The sequence below is a fragment of the Lutra lutra genome, chromosome 1 (genome assembly GCF_902655055.1).
Source record: "Lutra lutra chromosome 1, mLutLut1.2, whole genome shotgun sequence".
NCBI classification, from domain to species: domain Eukaryota; kingdom Metazoa; phylum Chordata; class Mammalia; order Carnivora; family Mustelidae; genus Lutra; species Lutra lutra.
Genome location: NC_062278.1, coordinates 200,005,912 through 200,024,414, shown reverse-complemented (window position 1 = coordinate 200,024,414; position 18,503 = coordinate 200,005,912). Strand labels below are relative to the sequence as shown.

General features: G+C 46.9%; 1 protein-coding gene across 4 annotated transcripts in view; it reads left to right on the top strand.

Moving 5' to 3' along the window:
• CACNA2D3 (calcium voltage-gated channel auxiliary subunit alpha2delta 3) overlaps positions 1–18,503 on the top strand; it is an 880,032-nt gene that overhangs the window by 692,650 nt on the left and 168,879 nt on the right. For all 4 annotated transcript variants that reach the window (XM_047691716.1, XM_047691706.1, XM_047691725.1 and 1 more), the window contains 7 exons: positions 2,812–2,883; positions 3,147–3,208; positions 4,566–4,633; positions 8,612–8,657; positions 8,816–8,913; positions 11,240–11,333; positions 14,468–14,563. In XM_047691716.1, coding sequence (XP_047547672.1) covers positions 2,812–2,883; positions 3,147–3,208; positions 4,566–4,633; positions 8,612–8,657; positions 8,816–8,913; positions 11,240–11,333; positions 14,468–14,563 — 536 coding nt within the window. The remainder of the gene's footprint in view (positions 1–2,811; positions 2,884–3,146; positions 3,209–4,565; positions 4,634–8,611; positions 8,658–8,815; positions 8,914–11,239; positions 11,334–14,467; positions 14,564–18,503) is intronic.

Below are 18,503 nucleotides of genomic sequence, written 5' to 3'. Positions count from 1 at the left end.
TCTTATAAACTGACCCCTGGGGCAGTGGTGCCACTGACTGACCATAGTGTTTGGAGCAAATTGCTCCCCTTCTCAAACCTCAGTTTCCTCCAATGGAAAAGTGACATTTCTAGATTGTTCTGGTCTCATGGTGCTGTATTCTCACCACACAGTCTGTTGAAAAGGCGCAAAATCCCCCTTTCCTCCCGTGATCACGAGGTCAGAAACCACCTTCTTGTCAGCCCCAGTTCACAAAACCCAGAACTTGTAGGAAAGTTAAAACCTAAGATTGTTGCCTGGTCAAATTTAAAACCTTTTCTTTCATTAAAAAAAAAAAAAAATCCAGAAATAACAATACATTCTTTTTGTATTTATGCTATACCATTGTTATATTAATGCTTTAAATTTGTCTAAATGCTTTCTCTCCTGATTTGGGAAGCAAAACTAACAGCATGGGCTTAAGGGGCAGAGAGCCTGTGTGACTATAGGCAGGTTTCTTAACTCTGTGCCTCAGTTTCTCCACTTGTAAAATAAGGAAAATGATTCCTTATTTTGAGGGTTTTAAAACCTGTGTCTGGGACATTGTAAAAGCTCAAAAGATGGTATCTGTCCATATTATCTGGGCTTTATAAGACTGATCAACACCGTTACATAGCACCTGACAAGATCCCTGGGGTCTGGGAGTCCTTGCTCAGGACACTTTGGATGGAATGAATGAAAAGGAGGAAATGGAGCGGAGTGGTCACAGAACAAGGGTGTCATGGGTAAGACTTGAGTCTTGACACCTGGGTTATTTCTCTTTGGTGGCCTGCCTCTTTTTTGGTCTGTGCCCTCCCATCGGGGGTGAAGAGCAGCAGTTTTAATGCAGGAGTTAGGGGGAGGTCACAAAGTCCATGACTGGTCCATGAGCAGCACTTACGAGCAATGAAATCTATTAAAAGAGGAGACAGCGGAGAGCATCCCAGAGGAAGATATATTTCTCATGTGCCTCATAGTCGAAGTTTGAAGAATGTTGGTTTAGAGCATGGACATCTGTGTCAAGCAAACTCGAGCTTGAATCCTGGTCTGGCATTTGAAGTGGGGGAGGGCGGTAGTGACGATGATGGTGATGGTGGTGGGGACGATGGTGGGGAACAGCTGACATCTACTGAGTGCTTAGGGTGGATGAGACACTCTTCTAAATATCAGCTCATCTACTTCTCACAGCAGCTCTGTGAGATGCGTGCTGTCAGGAGTTCCATTTTGCAGAGAAGGAAACTGAGGCATAGAGAGAGTAAGTGATTCTTTCATAAGCTCTGGCTGCAGAGTCCTTCACTACAGCACCGTCCTGCCCCACATGTAGGTGGTTAGTAAGTGTAGTCCAAAAGAGAAAGACTGGACTCGTCAGTGACCCTGGCCTTGGAGCCGCCCAGCCCTCACCAACCCCCACCCCCACCCCATGCTGCGTGTTCGGTGCTACTGGGAGTTGGGGGCGGGGTGGTACGGACTCTCCGAGAAGCTTACCTAATCTCCGACCCGCCTGGGGAATGTGAGAGGGGAAGGTCCCAAATGGCTTTAGGCAGGCACCAGAAAGAGGAAAAATGAAAACCATGTTCAAGATAAATCGAGCCGTTCTTAAAAGTTAGAAAGTAGACTTAATTAGGACCAGCTCTCCCCATCCAAAACCACAAAAGTTAAAATGGGAAAATATTTCCAGAAATGCCCATTATGTGTTGTTAAAAAATATCTAGAGTAAAATATATGTTTTATTTTATACATGCCTCCAGCTAAAAATTATGCTTTTTACTCTCTCTCTCCCTCTCTCACAGAAGATGGGAATGTGAACCCAAATCTAGACGGCCCCGAATCAAATTTAGGTTGCTTGCAAGCTTTGCAGTTTTCTATCGGCCAGATCTTAGTCAAGCTCCTCAGAGGAGAGAAGAGGGAAGAGGATTGGGGGGTGGACAGGGGAAGCCTTGGGGCTGGGAAAGAGCCTTTCCCGACAGGCTGTGGCCTGTCAGCATTTGCTCCTCCTCCATTCACTGGCATCTCCCTCGTCTCCCATTGGTGCCCACGACGGCCCGTCTCTCATCACGGCGTCTGCGGTCCATCTCTGAACCCACAGAAGGGCCGCACGTAATTAGAAGAGGTCAGCCGGGGAAGGGGGGAGGGCACGAGGCTTGGTGTCCCTAGATGGAACCTCCAAAACTCAGTTACCGGGTCCCCACCTCGGCTGCCTGTTGCTGTAAAGCAAGACTTTTAACTTCACCAGGTTTCTCCGGGAGCATCTGAAGATGCTTCATGCTATAGAAAGCGAGTCCCTGTCTTCCAGGTGGATGGTCTTTAAGAAAGCAAAGAAGAGAAAAGAAAAACTTATTGTGTAGAAAAACACCTTTGACTTGGTTCTGTTTTGAAAAATGATTTCTTCATGACAAATGAATACCCCTTTTGGAAAATGTGACTTGTCCCAGAGATGTTCTTACTTCTAGAGTGTTTCCATGCTGGGGGGGCTCGGTTCCTGGACCCTCGGGCTTCATCCACATTATGGGTGCTGCCCTGAGGTTCCCAGGAGCACCCCCAAATGGAAGTTGACAGTCATTTATTGTTGTTAGCCTCTCTCCCCCGGCAGGGCAGCTGGATGTTTATTCTGCAGGAGCCGTGTTTCAGAGGGCTGAGCCCAGCATGCTGTCTTGGAGCCATTGTGCCCACCCTTTGGTGGGGACACAGCCCAGCCCTGTCATAGCTCTGTTTTGCACAAACCACCAAATGTCTCCCGAGCTGGAGGACACAAGATGTCCAGATAACATGCAACCGGGGGAAGAGCTAATACCAAACTTTCTTTGATCATTTTAGTTAAGAAATGCCATGGTAAACCGGAAGACTGGGAAGTTCTCCATGGAGGTGAAGAAGACAGTGGACAAAGGGGTACATTTTTTTTTTCCTCAAACCTTCTTGCCTCTTAATTTAAAACAACCCACTGTGAAAAATTAGCTTTGAAAGCTCTATCTGGAATAAATATCTTTCGCTGAGATCATTTTTCTCTTGTCTTTACTTATCTCAAACGAGATTCATGTAGTACTGTTAACCTGATCATAGTGTGTCCATTTGCTTTTATTTTTTTCTGAAAGCTTCACCTAGCAGACTAACCGTATTTTCTTCTCTCTACGACTTTTTTTTTTTCAATCTAGAAACGGGTTTTGGTGATGACAAATGACTACTATTATACAGACATCAAGGGTACTCCTTTCAGGTAGAGCTGACCATAATACATGGACATTCCATCAGATCCATCAGTTGTGTTTGTACAAAACCTGCTGACGCTCTCAGAGCTCATCATCTGAAGATAACCAAACACCCTGCCGAAAGGCTGGAAAGAGTGAGGAAGGGGCTTTTCCCAGGCTGCTTTTGTTTCTGTTTTCCAGAAGGGGGAAGACGGTTCAGGCTCACCTAGGAGAACTCACTCGATTGATTGGTTATGGCTTTTGCATCTTATTATCAAGCAAGTCAGCTTTGGGGGTTCCAGCTAAGGGTGGAGCGGGGTGTTCAGAGGGCTGCCAGGTCCTTAAACCATCTGGCTCACTTGCTGTCCAGTGAGCTCCATTTCACCTTTTATTTCCATGATCAAGCAAGCCTGTGCACGAGGAGGTAGCATACCCATCCCTCCATGTTGTGCGTCCATTTTAATTTCTCCGAACTGTCCTTCTGTGCCTGTCCACCTCTGGATCCTGTTACCTCTCTGTGACTGTCCTGAAAGATGGCTTGGCCTCATTGCCTGCTTTTGGACGTGCATGTGGCCTCCTAGAGGCTCCTGCTATGATGCCCTTAGTCCTGTAACACTTATTTAAGAAGTTATTTCTGTGGGGCTGCTTCACTCCCAGACCGATGCCTCACAGAGCTGAGGAGAGAAAGAATTTCCTGACTCTCGATGAATCAGAAAAATAAATTAGGGCATTGTGTTGTCGTAGACTGCCAGGGATCCTGAGTTTGATTCCATTTGGAAGCAGAGTGGTCGAGGGAACCCATGACCACTAAGTGGGTTTGCCACATGAAGAGACTATGTTTCCAAAATATATTCTCTTCCTTTAGAAAGGAGCTTAAATCAAGCCCAGGAGAAGGGTCAGGGGAGCATCTATTAGACTAGAAGCCCAGAACACAATAATGTGGCCACACCCTAATGTAGGGAAAGTTTTCATTTCGTCCTTGAGAGGGGATTCATTTTTCCCAGTTGTAAACTCTAGGGTCTGGAAAGCCCCATGGGAGGCTGACTGGGAGGAGGCAGGAGTGCATAAGGTAGTGGTGAAGAGCAGGGCACTTGGCTCTCCCGAGGGCATCCGAGAGAAGGGCGAGCAGTTAGTCGCGTCTCTGAAAATGCATGTGGGCAGCCAAGGGTTGCTGGCGCGTCCAGGAAGACATGGCTTTGAAGCAGCTGATTGAACCTCAGAAAACCAACACCAATGATAACCAGTGGGGTTTTGAAAGTAAACTGTTGGGACAGTTGTTGACAGAATGTGAGATAGAAATGTGAACATGGAAAATAAAAAGTGAAATCACAAGTCTATTCCAGTCGATGCCATGGGTTTCAAGGTCTGTTTTGTTTCTCTGCACAGCTTAGGTGTGGCGCTCTCCAGAGGTCACGGGAAATACTTCTTCCGAGGGAATGTGACCATTGAAGAAGGTAAGATGCCGTCTTGACCTGTCTTATCCTTCCGTCCTGGCCATTTCACTCAGCTAACTGTCCACTTGATGGGAGCTTGCCTTCCAGATGGTGGGACACCCCAAGCCCCCAACTCGTGGTGGCCTTCCTGATGATTTCATTTCTTTCTCTTCTGCTTCAATTCACAAAACTGCTGGACCAACCCAGGGTATCATCCACCGACTATATTCTTCCCATGCATAAAAATCGCTTGCAAGAAAAATACAAAGTAGTATAAAAATTCAAGCCCAGGGAGAATACCATGGAAACAAAGGTATGCAAGCCTTAGTCTCCTACACAGTCGAGCCACAAATCTTGTTTGTGCTTTAAGCAGTTCAAGTCCAGGGGGAAATAGGATCATTTGGATGATATACACAGGTCCGAAGGAATAAAGAGCATTTTGAGATTCCCAAATCCTCTTGTCTTCATAAAGCTCAGGCACATCTAAACTTCCAGCAAGTGGTAGCTGTCGTTCCAGCACTTTAAACTTTAAAACCACTGTCATGCCTGCAGCATCCTTTGCCACGAGCCAGTGACTCAGTTCCTCAGAGAAGGGACCTTCCCTGGTATCACCGGCTCACGGGGAGGGTGAAGCTGACCTCTCAAAGTCTCTGCTCCCCAAGTGGCCCCGGTAAGTCACTCACCCAGTGTGGGTGTTAGATTTTACATCTCCACGAAGAAGGAGCAAGACCAGACCAGGGCTCTTCCTGAGTGTCCCCAGAAAGTATGGCCAAGAGCAGGAAGGTCGGTTATGAGCCAGTTTTAATTAGTTAGGCCTGGTTACAAGTGCATGGGGTGAACTTCCAGAAGCTGGACCCTCTCGGGGCTTACTCTGATGATGTAGTGGAGAATGAAGAGATTGGCACTTCCTGAGATGCCAAGTTCCACAGCCAGCTTCCTGGGGTACTGCCAACTAGTGTGCATTGTTTTACAGGTGTTAGTTTTTGTCTCCCAAATAATCGTAAGGTCTTAAGGACAAGGAAGGAGATTGAAAGGTTTTGTTGTGCCCACTAATCCATCACGTGGTATCTCTTCCCAGAGACTAGAAAGAGGGAGCAGGTAGCTTTGTAACTTGGGCAAGATACTCAACAAGATGTGTTCTCAGAAATCTTCTTCTTTTTTTTTTTTTTAACTTCTAGAATTTTCTGGATGAATGAGCCATGTGTAGCTCATGTGAGCCATGTGTAGCTCTGCAGATATCACTGCCCATGAGGCCAGAAAATTCATGTCTGAGCTATCTGAGATCAAGCTGAGGAAACAGCTCATGGTCAAAACAATAGAAAGAGAGATTACTAGTGGACTGTTGGCTTCTCATGCATCCATTCCCTTAGCCAATCCTCAATACATAGGCCTGTCTCTCTCCCTCTTTCTCTCCCCACCTCACCACCACACACATTGTTTCACACTGTCGTTTGAGTCATTCTTCATTCACTTTTACCTGCTGTTCCATAGCTGTTATCCTGAGAGGTCACAGAGAGAATTTCAGAACTCACTATAGTCACCATGTTAGAAATCGGTTTGAATCCCAGCAAGGAGAATCGTATCTGGTTTTCCATACCAGCGAGGTCAGAGCTTCCTCTCTGTCGGTCCTCTCTCAGTCCTGCCAACCTGGAGGAGCTGGGCCTGAGAAAGCAGCTTCCCCTTGGACTAACTGGTCGAGGCTCTTGTTCTCATAAGGGCCACAGCACAATCATTGGCCTGCTCTGTTCTGGGAAAAGTTAGGGATGGCAGCCACACTTCTGTAGGATCTTCCGTAAGGAACAGTACCCCACAGAATGTGGGCACTCTCAGCATGGTTTGCCATCGTATGTACTACAGAGATGGTCAAGAAGCAGACAGATTGCTGACAGTGTAAGGAGTTGCTACTAAGGCTGAAGGTATGGACTACAGTCTACTTGCTGAAATTGTTTCTCTTCCGAATCTCCTTGACACTTTGTATCATATATATGTACATATGTATATGTATATATGTGTAATGGTATACATATATGTGTGTATATATAGGATATGTGTTTGTGTATATATATGTGTGTGTATATATGTATATACACTGTTACATATGTATATACTTATATATATCGTGTTATATATATATATATATATATATATATATATATATATAGACAGAGAGAGCATAGTAGTTCAGTGAATTAGAGCTTATGTCTTATGTCTGCATTATCAGTCATCAGTAGATGTCATGTCAGGAGGACCAAAATCAAAGGTGAGCGGCTTAGAGAAAAAATTCCATTTCCTTGGTTCCCTGGGAACTCAGAGAGGAAACAATCAGAAAGATATCCCTTCTGGGGATTCATCTATAGGACCTATGAAACAGAGCCAGAGAGGGCTTTGTGGATGAGAACAGATACTAGAGAAATTCATAGAGTTGACATCATTAACCCAATATTCCAGGAAGGTAAGACCTCAGGGCCTTTGCACTGGTTATTCCTTCTGTAGAGCTCTCTCTCCCAGTTATCTGTATGGCTCTGTCTCTCACCTCCTTCAGGTCTTTGCTTAAAAGTCACTTCCTCACTGAAGCCTTCCCTGACTACCCTACTTAAAAGGGGAATTCTTTCTCCTTTATTTCCTATCTCTGGCTTGGCTCTTTTACTTCACAGCTCCCATCACCAACGATATGCTATGTATTTTAATCTTGTCTGTGTATCTCTTCTCACCGCTAGAAGACAGATACCATGAGGGTGGTGATTTTGTTGTGTTCACGGCTGTAGTCTCAGGGCCTAGAATAGCATCCGGCGTACAGCTGATGCTGGGAAGGAAGGCAGGAAAGGGAGCAGGCAGGGAGAAAGGGAAGAAAGGATGGACAGAGGCAGGCAGGGATGGCTGCGTAGATTACCGTGGGGACTCGTCACTGTCCCACTTAACCCTCTCACGGAGTCCATAGGGTTAGGGTCCATCATCCACACCTTCTGACTAATCGAACTGAAAGAGTTGAAATGACACCCCCCAAATCATTCAGCCGGTGGGTGTTGGAGCCAGGAAATGACACTTGGCTCCCATATGATGATATTCTGTCCAATGTGCTCCCTACTTGCTATAAAATCAAGCAGGAGTGTGCAATATTAGGTCTAGTGTTTTGCTATTTATGTTATACATTTGTATTTGAGGAGGAAATTGGCATCCTGAGTCCAGTACGATACCATTGGCCATTTGGGAAACTCTGACCCCCTCCAACAGCCTGTATACACCATTCGAGTTCCCGCGGTCATTACTCAGAAGTGTGTGTCTGCCGATGAACCTCCAAAGGGAATTCACGTGAAGCTATAATGAAAGAAAGTGATTCCACAGAGTTAGAGTGGTCTAGAACATTCTGTTAAAAACTCCCCAATTCCCTGCAAACCCCAGTGGTCCCAGCTACCTTTGTGGACCCACGGCTCGTTTTTACTTAGGATCCTGTAACAACTAGCAATGTTTCCTGGTCAAAACCAGTTGAGTCTTGGCAATTTCCTATCGTTCAACCTATCGTTTTGCCCTCACAACCACCCAGCAGTTAGGGACTATGATTATTCCTGTTTTGCACATGAAGAAACTGACATGTGGAAAAACAAAGTAAGCTGCTGACCTCACGCCTGAGTTAAGCGGCCCAGCCCAGCTCCCTGCGTGGGCTGGGCGGGGCTCCAGCATGGGTGTTTGCACCATCATACTAAGCTCATCTCTGGGACTCGCTGGGTGTTTTGTGAGTTCACGGAGTTCAACCTTTCCTGGGTTACTCAGCCTGGGAAGGTGCAAGGTGGTGGGCGAGGGAGATGGAAATGGGGAGAGAATGCTGTGTCCTTTCCTTTGTTCGGAGTCCCACCTACGGAGCCGGATCTCTTTGGGGTTGATGCCTACTCATCACCACTCCACGGCCCGTCCCTCAAAACTTGAAGCACAAGAGAAAATAAGGGCTGTCGGTGACCCATGCAGGTGGTCCTTACTCATTAACCCTTTCTCCTTGACCTCCAGGCCTGCATGACTTAGAACACCCCGACGTGTCCTTGGCAGATGAATGGTAAGAACTAAACCATCCTTCATCAGCACGGGTGTTGCTTGCTGTCTTTGATTTCGAGTCCTCTGTACTCCCTTCCAAACCCTCCCGGCTCAAAGGCAAAGGAAGGCGATACCACAAATCCTCCCATGTTCTTGTTTTGGCCCCTGTCACGGCCTTAGGTCCTACTGCAACACTGACCTACACCCGGAACATCGTCATCTGTCTCAATTAGAAGCTATTAAGCTCTACCTCAAAGGCAAAGAACCTCTGCTCCAATGTGAGTGTGCTTTCAACATGTCCTGTCCGGGTACGCGGCCATAGTGGGGGGGGGGGAGGTGCTCAAGCCACACTTCCCCTCAGCTTTCAGGGGAAGCTTTGCTTTGGCTGGGATTATCAGCCCCATCATAGCCACCCAAATGTCCGCTTCCTGTAGGAACAGGAGGAAAAGCAAGGGCTCCTGAAAGTTACACAGGATCCCCAATCCTACTCCAACCCTTCACAATGGATTTGTCCCCCTACCGGACCATTTTAGTCAAGTGCCTGAGTAGCATGGAAATGTTATCACTGGGAAGGGACTGTGAATATGTGCTCCGTTATTTTACAAATGAGAGATGAGGGCAGGAAATAGGACTCCTCTCGGCCCATGCTCTAGGTCTGGTTCTCTCTGGAGCGGGATCGCCAAGTAGAGGTGTTGCCTCCTGAGGCATATAGGCCACTGCCTGTGCTCCTACCAAAGGCCCTTGAGGGCGCTCACTGAGTCAGGAATGGTCCGTGGCTGCTGCAGAGGGGGCAGGGAGAGAGCTGCAGTCCTGACACTCATCCAGTGCACGAGCAGCCCCTGGACGGGTAGATGAGTTCCAGCAGCTAGTCTGGTCAAGGAGAGATTGGCCACCAGTGAGCCCAGCAGCTGCCCCTACCCCTAGCCGGTACCACTTCCTCAGTGATGGGCGCAGTCCTTTATGGGTATTACCTCACAGAATCCCCACAGCAGCCCTGTGAGAGATATAGGGAGGTTCATCTAGCTTCTAAACTATAGCTCTGTGGAATGGATTGACTTTTTGGCACAGGCTCCAGAAGAGAAAAGATCAGATGAACATCACATAAGCCTCATTTTTCATTTTCTTGGACTGTCTGAATGGCATATTTAAAAAACAAAGGTACAGGGGTGCCTGGGTGGCTCAGTCTGTTAAGCATCTGCCTTCAGCTCAGAAGGGAAGCCTACTTCTCCCTCTCCCTCTGCTGCTTCCCCTGCTGGTGCTTGCCCTCTCTCTCTCCTTCTCTGTCAGATAAATAAATAAAATATTTTAAAAAATGTTTAAAAAATAAAAAATAAATAGAAAACGAAGGTATAGAGATAATATAAAAAATTTGCCTTTACCATTCAGCTTTATGAAATCTTAATATTTTGCCATATTTCCTTTGGGTACTTTTAAAGGAATGAAACATTACAGATAATATTAAACCCCCCAAGTCCCCCTGTACAGTTCCATTTGCCTCCCAAAGAGAATCACCCCCACCCCGAACTGGTCCCTTACCTCCCACGGATCTATACTGTTACTTTCTCTCTATAGTTATCTCTTAACAGTATGTACCATTATTTTCATTATTTTGTGTATTAACATTTATATATGGTATACTATCTGTATTACCTATGGTCTAATATATGTATTGCTCAAGTTGTGTTTCACTCATGGCATTTTGAGATTTATGTGTTGCTCATTTACCTCTGATGCATTAATTTGAATTACTCTCCGGTATCCCATTACATAACACTATCTCAGTGTATCCGTTGTCTTTCTGATGATGAATTGTTTTCAGTGTTTGCTTTTACAGCAAAATGCCACTTCCTGAGGGACACAAGCCGAGGGGAGGAAGTGATGATTAGTTGGCCACTGGTCTGGACCCCTGATATCCCCCAGACTCCTTAGCATCTCCGGCAAGAGTCCTTTTGGATAGGATCAGATTCCCCACTTTAGATTGGGGTGGGGGAACCACAAAAACAAAAACGTTTTATTTATTAGAGAGAGAGAGTGAGCAAGAGAGCACAAGCCAGGGAGAGAGGGAGAGGGAGAAGCAGGCTCCCCGCTGAGCAGGGAGCCCAATGCAGGGCTCGACCCCAGGACCCTGGGATCATGACCTGAGTTGAAGGCAGATGCTCAGCTGAGTGGGCCACCCAGGTGTCCCAACAAGAACCTTCTAAATGGAAGGAATCACAAAATAGGAGTGTTTCATTATTACATCCCTTCCTCTTCTTACAAATGACGGGGAGCAGGGCCCTGAAGAATTGCAGATTATGACAGAGGACAGAAACGGGGACACACAGAGCGAACTTCTAAGGCAAGCTGGTCTGCGGCGCGAACTACTGCGTCGATGAGACTATCCCTTTACCGTCATCTCCCTCGAACACTTTGGGGGCCCCCGTGGTGCTGGCGTATCAGGTGTCGGAACTGTTCCATATTTTCAGCTGGTGGGAGGTAAATGCATAAAGTGGGAGAAAGCCGCCTGCAGTTCCTACGAAGTGAGTGAGGCGAGCCCCTCGTGTGCCCCCCCCCTCGCGGGGGCCCCAGCCACAGCCATCTTCTCAAGTCTGCCCCTCCCAACAGGTGATAAAGAATTGATACAAGAGGTCCTGTTCGACGCCGTGGTGAGTGCTCCCGTTGAAGCCTACTGGACCAGTCTCGCCCTCAACAAATCTGAGTAAGTGTTTGCACGTGTCCTCCTTTCATGGTCATTTCCCCACAAGCCGTCCGAAATATGGTTATGGTTTAAAGAACTAAACTGTTTTAGGAACTTGGTGTTAAAGTGCTTTAATTTTCCCCAAAGCTCCAAACCACAAGAGCTCGAGCAGATTAGCGGCTCGGGCTTGGGTGGCAAGCTCCTGGGTTTGACATATAATTTGAGTTTTAGCGTTACATGAAATGTGGTGTGCTGAGGTGGGGGGTGCTTCCGAGGGAGCAGGAGGCAGAAGGAGCACTTAGCTTCTTGCCTGCCGTGGCTCCTGCTGCTTCACAGTCTGGAAGGGACTTGGGATCTGGGCCAGGCTGGGTTGTAAGTAAGATGGGAAAGTGGGAGCTCTGTTTCATGAGGGTGTCAGGATATAACCCTGTGGTTTTAGTTTTGAAGTGGAGGATGTGGAGAGAGGGGGCTGGGCAATGGTCATTGTTATCAAAGGCTTTTGGCTCCATTCCTTTCTTCACCTTCCCTTTTGTATATTCTCTTCTATCCTATCTATCATTCATTCTGTTCTCATTCATTCATTCATGTTCATCCATTCATTCATTCACTCACTCATCAGATACTGATTGAGTGTCTCTTACGAGCCAGGCACTGGACTAGATGTTGGTGAAATGGAGCTAACTCAATCAAACATAGTTCTTGCCATCATGGTGTCTGTGGTGTGTAGTATGCCAGATTATTAAGAATTGTGATAACTACCTTGAAAGAAGTGTAGGGACATGTACAGTGTGACAAGGCCTAGAGTGGAGATAAAAGACAAAAGGTTTTTCTGGGCAGAAACCAGTTCAAGGGTTAGGGAGCATTCTAAGGAAAATGGAGCAGCATGTGCAAAGGTCCTGAGGTACAATAGTATTCAACACATTTGAGGAATTTAAAGAAGGCCAACGGAACTAAAATGTAGAAGGTAAACTGGAAGATGTTGGGAGATGAGGTCTTAGAGGGGCCAGATGGCTCAGGCCCTTGGGAGTCAGGTGAGGGATTCTGGAGTCTATGCTATGAGTTTTGTAAAGTCATTGAATGATTTTGAGAAGGACTTTTAATTTTAAGAAGGAGTCTACAGCCATACCACCCTGAACGCGCCCGATCTCGTCTGATCTCGGAAGCTAAGCAGGGTCGGGCCTGGTTAGTACTTGGATGGGAGATTTTAAGAAGGATATGATCATAATTGCATTGTTAAAGAATATCCCTCTACTGCTATGTGAAGAATACAGTTTAGTGGTATAAGAACAGTGATAAAGTCTCCTACGGCATTTCAAGGGATTTTCCACTTGGACAAAGGCAGTGGCATAGAGAGGAAAGATCTTCTTGTGCTATACTTCAGAAATGAGACCCCCCACCCTGACCCCGCCCCCAACCCTGATTTGATGATGGATCTGCTGAGTGAGAGGAGGAAGGCTGAGCTGTCAAGGATCATTCTCGGATTTACAACACAAACACCTGTATAGATAGTGGTTCCATTTCCTAGGGCAGGATACGATGAAAGAAGACTAGGTTTGGGATATTCAGGCATGTCCAGAGTTCTCTTGTAGACATTTTAAGCTCAAATCTCCCAAGTGGAGATGTAAGACAGGCAGTTTACTCCAGGAGTCTGAAACCCCAAAGAGAGATTACTGTTCTCATTATACTTGGGGGTGTCCTTGGACTGCTTACCTACATGGTTCTTATTCCCTGGGTAGGTTGGGGAAGAATCAGAATCTTTCGTGCAATTGCATTCTCTGGTGAATGTGGAAATGTTTCTTTTAAGCTCTCACGAAACTCAAAATCCTGTGCAAAGATTGCTGATTCACTCCTAACACATGCTAAAGATTTCCAAAATGGTAGCTTACTTTGTAGTCCACATCTGTAACTGATTGGGCAGCCTGGCTTTCCAATTTGGGTAGACTGCAAACAGAAACAAATGCATAGTGTTGGTTTTTATTCACCCCTTAAACACTAAAAGGTAGTATTGGCCACTTTGACTCCCATCAAAGATCAAGAAACCAAATTATCTTATATTAAAGATGACATGGATGGTGCTTCGAGTCAAATTGCTACTAGCATTTAGGGAAGGGAGGCAAAGTCAAGAAACAGTATTCTCTCCATACTTTTATTGTAGAATGAAATTATGTATGTGTGGACAAGGACCATTTGCTTTTTTGTGAAGGGGCGGGCATTTTGAACATCCTGAACTTGCTCAAACATACACAATTTGCCTTGAAAGTGGAAGAAAATATCTGCAGTGAATTTTAAAATAAGTTTTCTTTGATAAGGCCATTCTTAGGGGTCCTGTGCATGGTATCCTACAGGGCCATTTGAAGAAACCATTTTTTTACTCATCTCTTTGGGGGTGGTGGTAAGAATAAACCTGTGCTCTGGGAGAAGGTACGAGATGGTGACCTGAAATGGTATAGAATTCAGGTCCTAGACATTTCTAGGCTGTAGAACCTGAAGACTGGATTCCGTGGCTCAGTTGCTATTGTCACTAATGACGGATTCCACTAATAAGATTCGATTTATTAGGTCAATGCCAAAAGCTTCCTCTAAGCATTTTCGTCCTCTCCTTTAAGTTGTTCCCATTCCAGCCTACTGTCCTGAGTTTGCACCCAGAACCCTCAGATAGGTGTGTTTATTCAGTCTGGGCATGCCTTCCTCATGGTGCTTTGGTGTTCTTAGGTTGTTTTTTTTTTTTTTTTAAGATTTTATTTATTTATTTGATAGAGATCACAAGTAGGCAGAGAGGCAGGCAGAGAGAGAGAGGGAAGCAGGCTCCCTGCTGAGCAGAGAGCACAATGCGGGGCTCGATCCCAGAACCCCAGGATCATGACGTGAGCCGAAGGCAGAGGCTTTAACCCACTGAGCCACCCAGGCGCCCCAAAGGAGTTCTTCGTTTTTTGTGCAAGAATTACCACAGAACTTTCGTGAGGGGTGAGATTGCCTTCTGTCCTTGGTGCATGCATGCATCTGTGTGGGTGTGTTTCTATAATTTCTTTTAAAAGTTCAGGTTTCAAAACTGCTATTTCATACAACATTCCATGAGTCTTAAAATGCAAAAGCCATTATCTGCGCACTGGAAGCATCCCCCACCCCCTACCCTGTTGTCTGCTGCTGTGTTTCAGAAATTCTGACAAGGGCGTGGAGGTTGCCTTCCTCGGCACTCGTACCGGCCTCTCGAGGATCAACCTGTTTGTCGGGGCTGAGCAGCTCACCAATCAGTAAGTAGGAAGGCTCCTCCGCAGGGGCCCCGGGAGCCGCTGAAATGGGAAATTCAAAGGGATGCTTGTGTTTCTTGATTCCACGAGCTGTAGAAATAAAATTCGGGCCGCCCCGGGCCTGCTGACATTGTTCCCCTCTGTTCTACCACGGGGGCCCCAATGTGTGTGTTCACCTGCCTGTTGGCCTTTCCACAACCCTTTGTTCTTCACGCTCGCTGGCTTCTGTCCACCGTCCTGGAGTCCTCTCCCACACTGGTGAGTCATTGCAGGATCTGGCGATGGTGGGGCGGCCGGGGCAGCTGCCAGGAGGAGGACTCCTGACAATGGCTCCAGGGCAGTCAGCTGCTCCCCGGTTCTGCGGAGGAATTCCTCCTGTCCGAGAATCAGGATTTCAAGTCTGTTGTTTATTTGTTTGTGTATATGCTTTCATAAACCTCGGAGCCTCTTCTTGGGCCTGAGGGCCGCGGAGCCCCACACCTGGGAGTGGGCAGTCTGGTGGGACGTGGGTTGGACAGCGTTTCCTTGTGCTTCCAAAGAGACCCAGATGGACAGCGGGCCGGGCTTCCCCGAGTCCAGGACCCAGATGCCCTTGGAAAGCACTGCTCAGCCTCTGTGTCTACACTGAACATGAGGGTCTTACCACTTCAAACTGGTGTTGGAGCGGAGCTGGAGGGAGCTTGGGAAGTCTTTTCTGACCCTATTAATGTTTCTCAGTTTTTTGGTTTGGTTTTGTTTTGTTTTTTTTTTTCTCTGAAGTAAGAGGCAGTTTTAGGCCAGGGACGAATCTAGTCCAAGATTCAGAAAGTTTGCCAAGTATGGATGGGAGGGTTCAGACATCGCCATAGGACCTCACACACCCTGACCTAGGGATACCTGGGGGGTGAATAACGAAGCCGCAGGCCGGCCACTGATCTTAAAGGGGCTGGCCCCACGGAGACCCGAGCAGGAGGTGCTCCTGCCCCAGCAAGCCCCACTCAGCAGTGCTCTGCCTCTTAGCCGAGACCCCGACTGCAACCACGTGAGATTATAAACCAAGTCTGGTAAACGGTGTATCCGTAGGTCTGGAGATGGTTTGTGACCTGGCTTTCAATTCCTGCTCTTTCTTAGCACCTCAGATTTGTCATTTAGGAGGTTGGTTGCAGTTGTGACTGGATTTTTTCCAAGCCCTCTCTAGCCCTTTAGCTCTGCCCAATTGTTTTTCCAGAGGGCAAGTTCTTAGAAGGACTAGAAGTGTCGAGACACATATTACCTTCTCCTTTTGGGACCTAGAGAGACAGAAGGAGACACAGAAACAGACTTTCTCATGCTCAGGAGAAAGGCTGTTGTTTGTCTTGAGATTAAAACAGATAAACCAGGACGCCTGGGTGGCTCAGTGGGTTGAGCTGCTGCCTTCGGCTCAGGTCATGATCTCAGCGTCCTGGGATCGAGTCCCGCGTTGGGCTCTCTGCTCAGCAAGAAGCCTGCTTCCCTCTCTCTCTCTCTCTGCCTGCCTCTCCATCTACTTGTGATCTCTCTCTGTCAAATAAATAAATAAATAAATAATCTAAAAAAAAAAAAATTTAAAACAGATAAACCAGAAGAACCACCACCACAACAAAACAGAACACCTTGCTAGTCTGACCTGTAGATCGCACTCAGGACTGTTGGGGGGAGCACCTGGCTCGGCCCACTGGTTTGCCTCTGAGAAATGGCAGTGGTGATTTCCCTGGGTTCTTGTGAGCATCAAAAAAACTATAGACGTAGAGCCATGTTGAGAAGCTAAAAATACCTGCAGGCACAGGTTTGTTCTGCTCTCTGTGACACTACTACTGTGACCCGGAGTGAGTAGTCATTGGATATCTGGATGGATGAGATCATTTTCTGTCTTCAAGAAACTGATACCATTGGTTCATATGGAGACATCTTGTGGCATATTGTGCCTCTCTGTGTCCATATATATTCATATAGAGGCACAACGGAATCGAGTTCTGTTGTCTGAGGGTCTCGTACCTGTCTACCCCATTCAAGTAAATGGCATTTTTTAAAATTTAGATTTATTTATTTGAGAGAGAGAGAGAGCCAGCATGGGGGAAGGGAGAGTGGGGCAGCCAGAGAGGGAGAGAGAGAATCGCAAGGGGACTCCCCACCGAGCGCGGAGCCCAACGCGGGGCTTGATCTCACAACCCTGAGCCAAAATCAAGAGTTGGACACTTAACCAACTGTGCCACCCCAATGGCAAATGGCATTTGTTAAGACCCAACCATTCAGATACACTCTTAGCCAGGCTAGAAAGCTTTTAGATGTTCTGTGTTTTCAAAGAAGGCATACAGAAAAGAGTGCAAAGTGACGGGGGGAGGACTAGAGACTATGAAGGCCTGTGCCAGGACTAACTGGTCCTAGCATCAGTCCCTTACACCACAGTTCCATCTCCCAGCACCACCACCTGCTTTTAGAAGCACATTGATTCTCACTCATGGCACCTGGACTTGAGTTCATGGCCCCATGCAGCAATGAATCTTGCACCTTCAACCTGGCCTCTTGGAGCACGTGTAGGACACATGTAGACGCAGCGATGTCAGCCTCCGCAGGGTGTCTCTGCTCCTCCCAGAGTTCTGAGTCTAAGAGATGACTGCTTCATACCTTTCTTGTGAACCACAGAGAATTCAAGAAGCTCCTGATCTCTGAGAATCCCTTATACTTGTGGGAGCTATTTTCAGTTTCTAGCCTGTGTTCCGTAACTCTGATAGAATCGTGGTAAGTGTATTTTTTCTTCCCAACTTGTACATGAAGAAATGGGGCTCAGAGACTCATCTTGTCTCACACACCACCACAAGAACCCCTAGTATCCAGAATAGGCTTTCATCCTCCCCAGACGAATCACTGCTTGGTAGGTGTCAGGAACCCGCAAGGTTTCCTGGCAACCAGACCCTCTGCTGTTAACACCAAAGCCAATGGAGATGGAGCACTGCAGACTCCCGCTGGCCACCCTGGGTGCCAGCAGGGGCTGGTCGTGGGCAGCAAGCACTGGGCCCTCATTATGCAGTGTTCCAAGCCTATCACTTGCTGTCCTCAAATGTGCCCATCAGTCTAAGTTATTTTCCCACCTTCTGGGCCTGGAAAAGGGCTCCCTGTAGCACCGTTAACTGCTAAATGAGAAGGGTGCCTTCCTCCCTGTGGTTATATGCATCCTGTCATTGAACAGGACCATCACAAGTGAAAATGCATGGTGTGGTGTGGGAGGCGGCTGTCCCTTCTTCCCGGGGCTGGGCAGCAGAGTCTCCTTCACACACCTGTCCAAGTCAGGTTTAGGAAGAATCTCATGTCTAAAGAAAAAAAAAAATGCAAAAGCTTACATTTCAGAATTGGTGAGTCATATGGATTTTAGGGTGAGAAAGCATTACCACTGAACAGATCAGTGCCAGGAGGAGCTGGTCTATAACCTCAGTCCCGGGACTTCCCACGCCCCGCACTCTGAATAATTCAGGTCTGTGCACCATCTCAGCCCCGCTCACAACTCCACAGATGGTCTTCTGAATGACAGCAGAGAGCCTTTACATGGGAACATGGCCATACGGACGAGGAAATTTGAAAGAATTGAGAAATCTTGTTTAGAAAAGATGTAGCGGACCACTTTGAATACTTGAGGAGATTGTATCAGAATACGAGATTTGATTTATCATGTGATCATTAAGCATACAATGAGTGTCTGATGAGTGCCAGGCCCTGGAAATGTCAAGAAAAATAAGGTCTCTGCCCTTAGAGAGGAATTAGGACATAGTAGTGCAAGTTAAAAGGAGGCATATGTCCATGCTAAGAACTTTAAGGGTGGCCTCCAATGGTATGGCTTTCCTCTGGGAGTGAGCTCTGCATCTTAGGAAGAGATCAAGGGATCACTGGTTGGCCATACCCTAAAACTACAGAAAGCTTTCCTGAATTAGAAGCCAATTCAAGTAGTTTCCAA